We start from the raw sequence: 14,907 nt of genomic DNA on the forward strand, positions 1-14,907 counted from the left end.
TTGTATAGTACCGTCATCACTTTGGCCATAAAATTGGTTCCCTAATCTGTGATAATTTCTGAAGGTAGTCCTACCCTTGAAATTAAATCAACCAAGCAATTCACTATATTTTAACCCTGTATATATCGCAAAGGGTACACTTCAGTGTAGCGACTTGCATAATCACAGATTAACAGAGCAAATCGGCCCTTAGTAAAGCTACTCCAATGATGTCCATGCCTATGCGATCAAAAGGAGTACCTATGATAGGTAAAGGCTGAAGGTAACTTTTGTCTGTTTTGCGTACAAAGCACATCTGGCATACATCTGACATTCAGAGCAGGTCTTACAATACTCTTTTAGATAAATAGAAACGCTGGATAATCCGCTCATAGGTTAGTGTGACCCAAATGTAAGATAATCTCACAGAGTCTGGTGGGAACAACCAATCTGGGGTTTTCTGTGTTTGCCATATACAAAAGCTTGTCTTGTAGAATATATCAATCCCACATTATTTTAGTACTCCCACAACTTTCCATCAATCTCACACATTTTTTTGAAACAGAGGTTGTAAAGTGACGTCTGATTTTTGCCAATGAAGTTCAACTACATTGTATTTAGGTCCAGGGAAATCTGGAATGTGATCCAGGCCCTTACCTTTACCCCAATGTTTTTCCTCTTACTCTTTTTAACCCTTCCCCTAGAATTGAACATCTGCATGTGCCTCAGGGAGAGGCTGCAAACCCTTGCTCTGTGATCGAGTAATTACTGCACAAATTTTAGAAGTTGCATTGACAAGTTCAAGTAAAAGTGGAAAGTCTTCACCTAGCACCACATCATAGGATAGTTTGTCAACCACTCCCACCCTCAGTAAATATGCTTGATCATCCAAAGGTATTGTTGAATTAACAGTTGGGTAAAAGAAAGGAGGCTTTATGACCAGGTTTTTGGAAAGAGAAACAGATTAGGGACCCCGCAGCAACAGGAGGCTTCCTACCCCCTAGGTCTGCAGTTTTATCAATTTTACCCCTACCCACAGTACTTTTATTAGTCCTGGGTTGTGGTTCACGATGTGCTGCAATGTACCTCTCTGCCAATCTTGCTGCTTCTTCAACAGTCTGAGGTTGATTTTCTTTGACCCAACCTCTTACATCTGGGTGAAGGATCTGCAGGTATTGTTCCAGAATAATGGTCTCTCCAATTTGGTCTTTGGTCTTTGTCTCAGGGGGCATTCATCTCTTGTACAGGTGTTTCATTCGAGTGTAGGTCTCTCTCACCAATTTTCCAGTACTGTGAGGTCCCTGATACCGCCGCCTTGCCTGTCAACAAGATAACCACTCGAGCGGCCCACTCATGCATTGGCCACTCCCAAGTTTTTACTATGCATTCAAAATGACAAAAAAACTCTGATGATGATATCACGAAAAGGGGGAATTCAGTACTTGAATCATTGCTTGTTGACTCGCCATGTGGTGCAGATGATGCAGGTGATGATGGGTCTGTTGACTTGTCTGGTTCTCAAATCCTCATTATCCCCGGGACTTTAAGAGAATCGTAGTCTTTAAATTATGCAATCAAACAATTGTTTGTTTTTGCTACATAAATTGTCTTATTTCATTAAAAAAATATTGTTAAATCACCAGGAGTTTGGGGGTACTGAAGGTTCACTATTTTGGATCGTACTTACAGACTCAGTGTCCACTTCTTGAACAATCAGACCCTTAGAAGACATGCCTAATTCAACTTCCTCATTTCAACTATTTCCATTTCCCCAGCATTTACAGCCTCCACCGTATCCTCCCCCTTCAAGAACAGTACCAGGTGAGCTCTTGTAACTCGCTGAGGCACAGCAGGTGCTTTAGTAGCCATCTTGATGCTTCCAGTTAAAGTTGTCTACCGCCCACTGTTAGCCAACAGAGACGTCCCATCCTACTTCTGACACCAGTTGTGATGCAGTCGTTCTCGGCAGTGGCAAGGTGCATTAAAACAATCACAAAATACTCTGAAGCCTCAAAAAATAGATTTAATAATCAATTCAAAACTGCATCCAGCAATTTAACAAATTTCATCCAATGGATTTCCAAACAACAAAAACAAAGTACAAATATAAATTTGGATCATTAATTAACTATAATACTTCCTAGTTTCCATTTATCATTCGTTAGGAGTCCTTAGAGACCTGTTTGGCCAGAACAGACTCACGACAGCTAGTCCATGTCTTAGTCAGCGGCTACCCCGTAGATCACTTACCTTAATGCAGCCATTTCCTCAATAGACTCAAAAAGAGTAATTTTATGAAATCCCTAAGTAATAGCATGCTAAGCCAGTTTGGTGGCAAGAAATCAAGATCTCAAAAACGTGCTCCCAGCTCCATCCATCAATCGTTGATCTGACTCACCCTAGCACGTCGACAACGCAGAAAACCACAGAAGTCACTAACCTAATAGAATAATGATTTCAGACAATATTAACCAAGACAAATCTAACCAAGATTAACATTTATTTTGCCAGGCAAGAATATGTTTCAAATTGGTTTAATTCATAAACATTTGCACAACTGATCAGCAGTACATAAACAAAACAAAGATAAAACAAAAAAATAAAAATAAAAAAATAAAACAAACATAAAAGGTCATTATACCTGGGGGTATTCCAGAAAGCTTGGTTAACTTACCATTTGATAAATCATAACCTCTGGGTTGATTTACTCAAACAGGCATACCATGAGTATGTCGGTTCCAAAACACCTGAGAAGAGTTAGCTTAATCAACCTCCAACTGGTTACCCAGAGTTAGTGCGCGTGCACGGTGCATGTAGAAAGACATTTTCAATGGATCGCCGATTTCACGAGTCACCATGGAAACTCAAAGCGAAAAAAAGAGAGCGGCGTATTTCACAGAGGCGGAGTTGGAGGTTTTAATGCACGCTTATGAGGAGTTAAAGCCAATAATATTAAAAAGAAGTAATACAGCTGCATCAGCGAAAGCAAGAGAGTTGGCTTGGCAAAAATAACCGACAGAGTGAATGCGTGAGTATATTAAATTACAAATGTGGTATTGCGTCCCGTTTTATTATAATGACGTATGATTTATACATCCTTTTGAATGTTATATCACTATGAAAGCATTTACTTTTGCTGCCATTTATGTGTTTAGTTTAAAATAATAATGTATGTTTCTTATTAAATAAGGTGTAATCCTTCTGGAGCCGCAAGAAGTTTAAGCCAAGTCAAAATGAAACACAAAACATTCTGCAAAAAGGTAATATTTGATTACACAATTACTGAACTATTATTATAACAGGATTTAGTATATTCATTCTGTCATGTAGCTAATAGAAAGAAGACTGAAGCCCGTCTAACTGGTGGGGGCCCACCACCACCTCCCCTCACCCCATCTGAGGAGCTGGCTCTGTCCCTTAATAAGGGCGACCAGTGGTCGCTGGCATTCCAGGGGCAGTTCATCACACACAGCATGCACCACAAGTGATGGTGAAAAAAATGGTGCAATGTGAGTTTACCTCTATGATTTGTTTTATTTTTTTGTCCTAATAAATGACTCTCAATGGCTTTAATAGCTTTTTGAACAAGATAAATGTTTTATGTAGGCTTATTTTATTTAACTGCATATGATGTATAGGCTACTGTGATTTTAGACTGACATGTTGCTCTTCATGTACTATTTTCTTTGATAATATTGAGAATTTTATGGGTTTATTCTTATAGACACTGATGGTTGGATTGTATTATTGGACTCTCCAGAAAGAACACAGTCTGTCACAGTTGTAAGTGATTTGTTGTCAGGTACCTTTAGTTGCTTTTAGGTTTTGTTTTTTTTTTGTCAGATAATGTATACTTGAATATTTTTCCTGTTGGATGAAGATGACGATGAAGAGACCACATCTGCTGTGACAGAAGTGGACAATGCTGGTAGATCCACTGAGGTATGATGCATACCATTATAATGTATTGCCCTTTTTGCATTAAAGTAACAAACTGTCATTGTCTTTTCACAGTACATACCTAGGGGTTTGCCCACAGATGAGGGTCCTTCAACCTCAGCACACAATCTAAGCAGGGTAACAATTTGTGTCCAGGTGTCCATATTTTAATTATATTGTCTGACCAAACAATCTCATTTATTAATTTTTTCCACCTTCCTAGTTGCCAGCAAAGGAGCTGTATAAGGTCCATCTTCAAAAACAAATAAGGAAAAGTGACATGGAGATGGACCTTATACAGCTTGAAATGGAAGAGAAAAGGCTCTCGTTAAAAAGCAGCACTTGAAATTGAATTACTGGAGCATCGCCTTAAGATGAGAACTTGTCTGAATATTCTGTCACAACAATCTGTTGCATGATAAAAGTGTTGGGTGTATGTATATCTGTGTATGTATAAAGCAACATAAAAAAAAAAACCTTTGTATTGAATTTTACTTTATTTTTTTTTCCAGAAAATAAAGAAATGAAGTGCCTGGCAGACCAGTGCAAAAAAACTAATAAAAGTAATTTTGACAGATCCTGTCTCTCAAAAGTCTCCCGTCTCTGTTGGCCTGTAGAGTCTGTAGGTGTTCCTCTGGGCCATCTTCCTCAATACAAGGAGGGTGGCTCTCTCCTCTTATAGTGGCAATATTGTGAAGCACAACACAAGCCACTATAATGTCACATGCCCTCTCTGGACTAACCCGGAGCCCACGCAGACACTGAAACCGAGATTTGAGGATCCCTATAGTCATCTCCACCTTGGCCCGTGTTCGGCTGTGAGCCAGGTTAAAGCGTGTCTGTGGTCCAGGCTCAGGTTCAGGGTAGGGTGTCATTAAATAGGGCAGACAAGGGTATCCTCTGTCCCCCAACAAGTAACCGTTGTACTGTCCTGTAATGATTGAAAGTGTACAACACAAATATAGTAAAAAGGAAAAAAATTGTATAAAGTAAAACATACCCTGCTGAAATGCCTGGCATAATGATGACTCGCGGAAAATTCTGGCATCATGCACAGATCCTGGCCATTTTGCCTCGACATTGGTAATTATTTGGGTAGCCTCACATATTACCTATGTAGTGGAAAAAGTAATGACTTTAATGATTTTAAGAAGGGAAAAAAGTTAAGTTGTTACCTGCACATTGATACTATGAACAGATTTCCTATTAACATAGTCTCCCTCATTTATTGATGGAGCTTTAATAGGAATGTGAGTGCCATCAATGCACCCAATTACATTTGGAAACCCTGAAACAGAAAGTTATGGAAGTATGAAGTGTGTGTGCATAATGAATACATGTATAGATATCAATAATATGATTAAATATGCATCATAGATTTTACTACAAAGGACAAACCTGCCACTCTGTGGAATTCTGTCTTTAATAATAAACAGAGGTTTATGGCCAGGAACTGTACAAACGTGGGTAAGAACTGTTTAAGTGCCAGACATACTGAACGAACGGCTCTACACACAGTTGCCTTTCCCACATGCTCCGAATCGCCCACACTGTACAAAAATGGCCAGACGCAAAAAACCGAAGTGCTATGCACAAAATGTTTTCTGTGCTAAGCGCAGAACCGCGGTTTGTCACATTTGCGACATGCGGTTTTAAAAGACGTGTTAAATAAACTAAGGAATCTTTTGAAAAACGATAACGCTCTTTTTAAATATTCATTGGGGTATGCAAACACGCCAATACGTGGTCGTATAACCCTCTCCCACGAAAAACCTTGTATAAGTTGGGCTTCTACGTCCACAGGATCTTCCTCAAAAAGGGCACGCCATGCTCACCAACCTTCTGAAACTAAGTTACTCTGAAACATAACCTGCTCCTGAGCAGGTTATCTTCAGAGAGTCAGTTGTTATGGTTACATACATACCCAGAAAGTTACCTCCGTTTTTGGAACTGAAAGTTGAGGTTATCCACGAACTTACCCTTAAACATACCCAGGTATGTCACATAACCTGCTTTCTGGAATACCCCTGGTCTTTAGAAGATACATAGTGTGTATGGAGATACACACTACACTATGGGCCGATCTGGCTACAGAATCGAGCCTTGTTATTGTTATGTCACTTTTCTTATATACTCTGACCAGACAAAGAGATCCCAAATTCAGTTGTGAAAACCTTTTAGTGTTTAGGTTTCAGTGCTCCAGGGTCACACCTGGCTGGAACACTTGAAGTCCTTTTGTTTTGCTTTGGCGATAGGTGTAAACCGAGCACTTTATATCCTGCTAGGCCTTTGAGAAAATGAAAGCTCAGATGGCCCAATCTGGAATCTTTTCCTTTTGTTTACTGAACTTTTTCTGATAAGAAGTGTGCAAACTCAAGCATTTTTGACAATGATTTCTGTCTAATCTGCTAATTTTATCATTTCACAATTTGATCATATTTCTAATTTGAGGCTGTATTACGTTTATTCTGGCACCCAGCATCACAACTCCTTATTTAGCTGAATCTGCATTGTTTTGAAAGAGCTGCCTGAGTCATCCCTTTGTTTTGCATCCAGCTAGCACTGACATAATTGTGAAGCCATTACATTTGAATGGCCTAGTCATGCATCACAGGCCAATCAGAAAAGAGGCTCATGAATAGTAATTAGGCCAAAATCAACCTGTTTTTGAGGGAGCTCCTGAGAAAGAAGATGAGCCCTGTGGACAGATCACGGGAACCAGACACACATACACACACACACACACACACACACACACACACACACATTAAATCATTTACACAATCTGACATAGTTGCATTTAAAATTGAACTGGAAATTAAGTGCTAGTCATCTGGCTACAGAACTGGTCCCCAACTGAACCTGGTTTCTCCCAAGGAGTTTTTTTTCAGACCATTCTGTCACGAATGGGGTTTTGGTTCCTTGCCGCTGTCACCTTTGGCCTACTTATTGACAATAATAGCTAGAAATGAAGCATTAAGAAACTGTGATTAAACAGACTGTCTATGCATTTATTAAAGTTTAAGTGTTTAATCTTGTCATTATACATGACTATTACTCTATTCTTCCATTTGATACTCTTCAGTGCTTTGACACAATCTGTGTTGTTAAAAGCGCTATATAAATAAGTGAATGATTGATTGATAACTGCTATTCAGAATTACATAACACAAAATATATCTGGACTGTGTTCCAGTAATTTGTAATTATAAAAGAAGTGCATGGTAAAACATATCTTATACAAGAATGCATGCAAAATACAAAAAAACCAAAGTGGCACATTTTAATTTTTATATTTATTCAGACCTGAGGGTGTGTGGAGATGGGTCAGTACTCAGGTGAAGGTTCCTCTGTTGGTGTGGCGTTACAGTATCCCTGTGTTTTTGTTTTTTTTTTGTGAATGATTGTAATTCAACTCAAATTATGAAACTCATGTATTAAATTCAATATTTTTGTACATTATGCGCTGCTCTCAAGGCAGTCATATTTTACTCAGTATTACTCAGAGCAATTGTATGTACATCACTGTATACTTCATACAGTATTCCCTCCACACATTCAAATTTCCTGACCCTCCTCTGCTTTAATTTCATTGGTTTACAGATTGAACCAATCATTTTCCTTTCTGCCATCAGAACATATCTGAATAAGTAAAACTCCCATCTGCTGTTCTTAACCACATAATGCATATTTTAGGTTTCAGACATTTAAATGCACATAAATACTAGTAAAAATACATTTAGAGCTTACACACAAATGTCTATGGAAGCAACAATAACAATCCATTCAAATTTAATTATCAGATGTGTTTTATTCATATCAGATACACATGTAAGTAACTATAAAGTTCACTCTATTCTTCACCCAGTTCACCAGGTACTTACATGTGTTTTGGGAGAAATTAATGAATTTATGTGCAGAACTGACAGGACGCTCTGAACTGCAGTGTCCATCTCATGTTTAAGATCATGATCATTTATAAAGGTGATTAAATGACAAATCCATTAGGAATAAGGCATTATAGATCATGTGTCTTATGAACTTATTGTTCTTCACTGTCATGTTTGGTCTCATTTGAAACATCTCAGTGCGTTTGGTAAATTGGTCTCAATTTCACCGTAATCACTTATATTATGGAGAAGATTAAGAACTTGGTATAACTGTGTTCTGCTGAGAAGGAGGTGTGTCTTCCTTTTGGGTCTCTGAACGTGTTCCAGCCAGTTGTGACCGTCGAGCACAGGAACCTAAACACCAAAAGGTTTATACAACTACATTTGGCATCTCTTTGTCTGGTCTGAGTATATAAGGAAAGTGACAAAACACAACAAGGATTGATTCTGTAGCCAGATCGGCCCGTAGTATGGTGTATGTCCTCATACACTACACTATGTAATTTTTAAAAACCAGGTATAATGACCTTTTAAGTTTGTTTTATTTTGTTTTGCGTTATTTTTGTACTGCTGGGGGGTATTCCAGAAAGCTTGGTTAACTTACCATTTGATAAATCATAACCTCTGGGTTGATTTACCCCAAACAGGCATACCATGAGTATGTCGGTTCCAAAACACCTGAGAAGAGTTAGTTTAATCAACCTCCAACTGGTTACCCAGAGTTAATGCGTGCAGCACGTGTGCATATATAAAGACATTTTCAATGGATCGCCGATTTCACGAGTCACCATGGAAACTCAAAGCTAAAAAAAGAGCGCGTATTTCACACAGAGGCGGAGTTGGAGGTTTTAATGCATGCTTATGAGGAGTTTAAGCAAATAATATTAAAAGAAGCAATACAGCTGCATCAGCTAAAGCAAGAGAGTTGGCTTGGCAAAAATAACTGACAGAGTAAATGCGTGAGTATATTAAATTACAAATTTGGTATTGGCTCCGCTTTATTATAATGCAAAATAATGAAGTATGATTTATACATCCTTTTGAATGTTATATCACTATGAAAGCATTTACTTTTGCTGCCATTTATTTGTTTAGTTTAAAATAATAATGTATGTTTCTTATTTAATAAGGTGTAATCCTTCTGGAGCCGCAAGAAGTTTAAGCCAAGTCAAAATGAAACACAAAAACATTCTGCAAAAAGCTAATATTTGATTACATAATTACTGAACTATTATTATAACAGGATTTAGTATATTCATTCTGTCATGTAGTTAATAGAAAGAAGACTGAAGCCCGTCTAACTGGCGGGGGCCCACCACCACCTCCCCTCACCCCATCTGAGGAGCTGGCTCTGTCCCTTAATAAAGGGCCACCAGTGGTTGCTGGCATTCCAGGGGGCAGTTCATCACACACACCATGCACCACAAGTGATGGTGAAAAAATGGTGCAATGTGAGTTTACCTCTATGATTTGTTTTAATTTTTTGTCCTAATAAATGACTATCTCTGTCACTTCAAGGCTTTTTGAACAAGATAAATGTTTTATGTAGGCTTATTTTATTTAACTGCATATGATGTATAGGCTACTGTGATTTTAGACTGACATGTTGCTCTTTTCATGTATTATTTTCTTTGATAATATTGAGAATTTTATAGGTTGTGTGTTCTTATAGACACTGATGGTCGGATTGTATTATTGGACTCTCCAGAAAGAACACAGTCTGTCACAGTTGTAAGTGATTTGTTGTCAGGTACCTTTAGTTGCTTTTAGGTTTTGTTTTTTTTGCCAGATAATGTATAATTGAATATTTTTCCTGTAGGATGAAGATGACGATGAAGAGACCACATCTGCTGTGACAGAAGTGGACAATGCTGGTAGATCCACTGAGGTATGATGCATACCATTATAATGTATTGCCCCTTTTTGCATTAAAGTAACAAACTGTCATTGTCTTTTCACAGTACATACCTAGGGGTTTGCCCACAGATGAGGGTCCTTCAACCTCAGCACACAATCTAAGCAGGGTAACAATTTGTGTCCAGGTGTCCATATTTTAATTGTATTGTCTGACCAAACAATCTCATTTATTACATTTCTTCCACCTTCCTAGTTGCCAGCAAAGGAGCTGTATAAGGTCCATCTTCAAAAACAAATAAGGAAAAGTGACATGGAGATGGACCTTATACAGCTTCAAATGGAAGAGAAAAGGCTCCTCGTTAAAAAAGCAGCACTTGAAATTGAATTACTAGACCATCGCCCTAAGGAGAGAACTTGTCTGAATATTCTGTCAGAACAATCTGTTGCATGATAAAAGTGTTGGGTGTATGTATATATGTATATATCTGTGTGTATGTATAAAGCAACATAAAAAAAAAAAAAATCATTTTATTGAATTTTACTTCTTTTTTTTTTCAGGAAATAAAGAAATGAAGTGCCTGGCTGACCAGTGCAAAAAAAAGTTGGCCTGTAAAATGTGTAGATGTTCCTCTGGGCCATCTTCCGCAATACAAGGAGGGTGGCTCTCTCCTCTTATAGTGGCAATATTGTGAAGCACAACACAAGCCACTATAATGTCGCATGCCCTCTCTGGACTAACCTGAGCCCACGCAGACACTGAAACCGAGATTTGAGGATCCCTATAGTCATCTCCAGCTTGGCCCGTGTTCGGCTGTGAGCCAGGTTAAAGCGTGTCTGTGGTCCAGGCTCAGGTTCAGGGTAGGGTGTCATTAAATAGGGCAGACAAGGGTATCCTCTGTCCCCCAGCAAGTAACCATTGTACTGTCCTGTAATGATTGAAGTGTACAACACAAATATAGTAAAAAGGAAAAAAATAAATGTATAAAGTAAAACATACCCTGCTGAAATGCCTGGCATAATGATGACTCACGGAAAATTCTGGCATCATGCACAGATCCTGGTCATTTTGCCTCGACATTGGTAAATATTTGGGTTGCCTCACATATTACCTATGTAGTGGAAAAAGTAATGACTTTAATGATTTTAAGAAGGGAAAAAAGTTAAGTTGTTACCTGCACATTGATACTGCTCCCGAGCAGGTTATCTTCAGAGAGTCAGTTATTATGGTTACATACCCAGAAATTTACCTCGGTTTTTGGAACTGAAAGTTGAGGTTATCCACGAACTTACCCTTAAACATACCCAGGTATGTCACATAACCTGCTTTCTGGAATACCCCCCAGATCAGTTGTGCAAATGTTTATCAATTATACCAATTTGGAAACTGTTCTTGCCTGGCAAAATAAATGTTAATCCTGGTTAATTTATAATATTGTCTGTATGTATGTACATGCAAAGCTGGTATGTGCTGAAAGCCTAAACAGTGAAATCAGTAATGATGATAACCCAGAGAGGCTACACTGGACCTACAGAAGTGGCAGTGAATGTCAATGTTTTCGGACAAAACATGGATGGTACACAGTATTTGAGGGAAGATGAGCTAATGAAGGATTGCCTGTGCAATAAAGTCGATGATATAAGCAATACAATAATTACAATAATTACTCCCGTTTAGGTCACTCATTTCTGACATAATCTTGGACAGGGTCCAGATATAAAAAGACCACAGTGTGAGTCACAATGGCTACAGACTATTTTAGACAACAGCCACAGCCTCAGAAGTCATGTTTACAGACAAGCCACAGTCCAGTTTACTGTCTGATGCATGCTGCAAAAAAAATTGTTTTAAGAAACATAGTACATACAAAGTATATATATGAAATGGGAAATTACATTGTATTACATTGTAGTTTTATTTATTTTAAAAAAACCTACTCTTCTTCACAAAGAGAGCTAGAAATTGCTTGAAAATATTAACAAATTAAGTTAAGTTAATAAATACATTTTATTATTAACTTAATAAAGTAAAAACTGCCATGACTAATATGGCACTGAAAGAATCAACTTCTTATGGAGGCGAAAGAATAGGGCCACACCGGTGGAGGGTTTAAAGGGTCTTCGCCTTTTTCTCATTGCTAAGTAGGCACCAATTCCTTTCCCTGAGGGAGAAGCCTGTTTTAATATGGTAAGTCCTCGACCAGCAATCAGAGAGTAAACCAAGCTAGTTTACCCTCCTTCCTACTACTCACCCACAAGTTGTGGGTTATTGTGTTTATTATTCCTATATTACACAACGCTAAATAGTTAAAATCAAGACACTTTTACATTTCTGAGCCCTTTTTATGGTTTCACGTTATCGACCACTAATTCTGAATTTTCAGAGCCTTCCTCACCACATGATTTGATTATTGACATAAGGATACTTCAAACACAATGAAGTCATTGTACTAAATGATGGATAAAAAAATGTGTGTGTGAGTATGTGTTTTATGCAATTATTATGCTAATTTTAAAATATGTCAAATATGTCTGTTGAATTATGTTATAATAATTACATGACATAATAACCGAATATATCAGTATTACTAACAAAAGATCGTTAAAAGACATTGCTCATTAATCATTAAAAGACATTTGATCATAATAATATGATATATAAAAAATATAAATAAATGACCTTATGCTAGTATTATGCTTGAGATTTCCTGTCTGTGTACAACATATTACAGGCAGATTCCTCTAGTTTCTTCAACCACTTGAAATTTGCACATCACAATAAGAGAAGATTGTGACTTCTAACCTGAGAAACCTGATGAAAGTGCTTTAGTAATTGGCGAGTCTATTGTGAAAATAGAGACAACAGCCACTAGAGTGCAATGTTTATTTAATATTTTTAAATATTAAATAATAATTTAATAATGCTAAATGTAAATTAAAAGCAACAATTTAACTCATGTTCAACAAATAAAAGCATATATAATATATAAATAATATAAATATATAAATAAAAGCATATATAAATAAAGCATATGTAAGCATATATAAATAAAAGCACCAAATAAAAGCAAATAAAAGTAGTTTATTATACAAAGAAGCAAATAAAACTTGGCTGACCAGATATGAGATCCCTTTCTGTAAAAGCTGTTATATAATCTGATCCATGATCAGAACCTCGAGTTGTTTCTTTTGACAGACAAAACTAAATGAATACATTACTTTAAATGAGGCTACGAAGTTATGTTGTGATGGCAAACTGGGGTCTTGCTCAGAGCCCTGATTCGCTCTGATTAAGAGAAAACAGCAATGAAATTTGGCAAGTGTTTAACGCACAACGAACCACTCCCCGATAGAGCGGTATAATAGGTGACAGGTGCAAACACTTGTCAGATTTTTTCTTTGGATTGGAGTGTTTGCATGATTACTTTCACTAGGCACTTTTGTGGATACAAAGAGAAAAAATAGCAGATTTGATTGCATCATTGGAGCATGGGAGATCGTCTAAAAATGAAGTTTTGATGGGGCCACCCCCTGCTGGAGGTTATGGCTACTGTCAATTCAGACTCAAAGTTGATGGCAGTGCTTTCCTGGGCCGATGCGAGTATCGGGCTAAAGCTGTGCATACCCCCCAGTCCTGAGCCTCACAGTGAGATGTTTAATTCCTTGGTATGGGCATAGCCCATGACCACACCCTGCTCTGGTTCTTTTCTATTCCCAAAGGGGCATATAGGAGCTGATGACTTTGCGGATGGCCCTTTTTCGGTGGAAGCTACTTGTCTGCCTCCCACATTCTCAATACCCTCAGTGGCGGGGTGTCTGAGCAGTTTTCTTGTCCTCTGGACCACGGTGCTTGTGGCGTGATAGTGAGGGGTTCACAACTCTCTTGCTGCTGCCCAAAGCCACTGGTGCAGGGCAAGCATGCGTTCCATGTGTTGCAGCTCTGGAGTCAGCAGCAAGTCAAGCAGCTTCTTAGCGATGTTCTTTGCAGTGGCGGTGCAGAGAGGAACCGCTTCTGCATTGTAGGACCTCGGTGAACAAACACACAAGCTACAAAAAGGACCACTTCTCAGAGTCTCCATCCCTCGTGTCTCCTCCTAGAAGTGTTCCCAAGACCCCCAAAAAACTGGTCAAGCACCCATCAGGGCACCTTGCTGTCTGGTAAGCATCTCTATGGCTGTGATGATGATCCAATTAGGAGAGGAAAACTCAACAGCTACGTCGGAAGAAATGCCTGATGGTCTTCTGATGCGCACCCCTGCTCGCACTCCAAACACAACATGATTTACATAGACTTCCCTCATTTGGATAAACACAGGGCTGGAAAGTGCAATAACACAACTCAGTCAAATGATCTTGGATCAGCAATAATCAGAGATGCCAAGGTTATAACAAGGAGACTTGTAAAGTTGCTAAGGACTTCTAAAGGGGATGACCAGAATTCCAGTTACTATTAGAAGCAAAGAGGTGCAGAGTTGCAAATAATCCACAATCCTCCTGTATGTTTGATGTGTCCATGAAAACTGCCACTTTAATCTATGCATAATCATGTGATTGATCGCAGTTGAAATGAGCACTAGATATGTCATGTTTGGTGTCGATTGAAAGCTTTTGACATTTGCCACAACATGGTACGATTTGAGCTTGTTTGTTATTTTGTTGTGACATGGGATGTAGGAAACGTTGTATAAAGTATAGGACAGGGTTCCTCAAATCTTACCCTGGAGCCAACCCTGATAAAACTCACCTACCTGTGATTTTCTAATGATCCTGAAGACACTTATTAGCATGTGTGTTTGATTAGGTTAAAGCTTCACTTTGCAGGAAAATGTATCTCAAGGTCCAAATTTGAGGATCTCTGGTATAGGATGTTGCAGGGTTGCTATCTCCAGATAGGATGGAAAACTCTGTGTTAATGCACAGTAATTTATGCATGGAAGAAGAGCCGAACTGGGTGTGAACACGGCCTGTAGTGAGAAATATGCTCGTTTCAGGAGCCTGGTGAAGGGCGGCGAATAAAGGACGGGGTGATGATGACAATAAAGGGGAGGGGCAGCCGACTCGTCACAATATATATATATACAGACGTGGACAAAATTGTTGGTACCCTTTGGTCAATGAAAGAAAAACTCACAATGGTCACAGAAATAACTTTAATCTGACAAAAGTAATAATAAATAAAATTCTATAAATGTTAACCAATGAAAGTCAGACATTGTTTTTCAACCATGCTTCAACAGAATTATTA

At 38.4% G+C, this 14,907-nt stretch overlaps 1 protein-coding gene across 1 annotated transcript; it reads right to left on the reverse strand.

Moving 5' to 3' along the window:
• Nucleotides 1-1,200: 1,200 nt before the first annotated feature.
• On the reverse strand, nt 1,201-11,053 carry LOC122362725 (putative nuclease HARBI1). Its single transcript, XM_043264296.1, has 4 exons — nt 10,696-11,053; nt 4,919-4,931; nt 4,493-4,849; nt 1,201-1,298 (listed from the first exon to the last, which is right to left on the reverse strand). Exons 1-4 carry the CDS (start codon nt 10,741-10,743, stop codon nt 1,201-1,203), a joined length of 516 nt encoding a protein of 171 aa, XP_043120231.1. The 5' UTR covers nt 10,744-11,053.
• Between the last annotated feature and the right edge of the window lie 3,854 nt (nt 11,054-14,907).

This window comes from Puntigrus tetrazona, chromosome 18, assembly GCF_018831695.1.
Source record: "Puntigrus tetrazona isolate hp1 chromosome 18, ASM1883169v1, whole genome shotgun sequence".
NCBI lineage: Eukaryota > Metazoa > Chordata > Actinopteri > Cypriniformes > Cyprinidae > Puntigrus > Puntigrus tetrazona.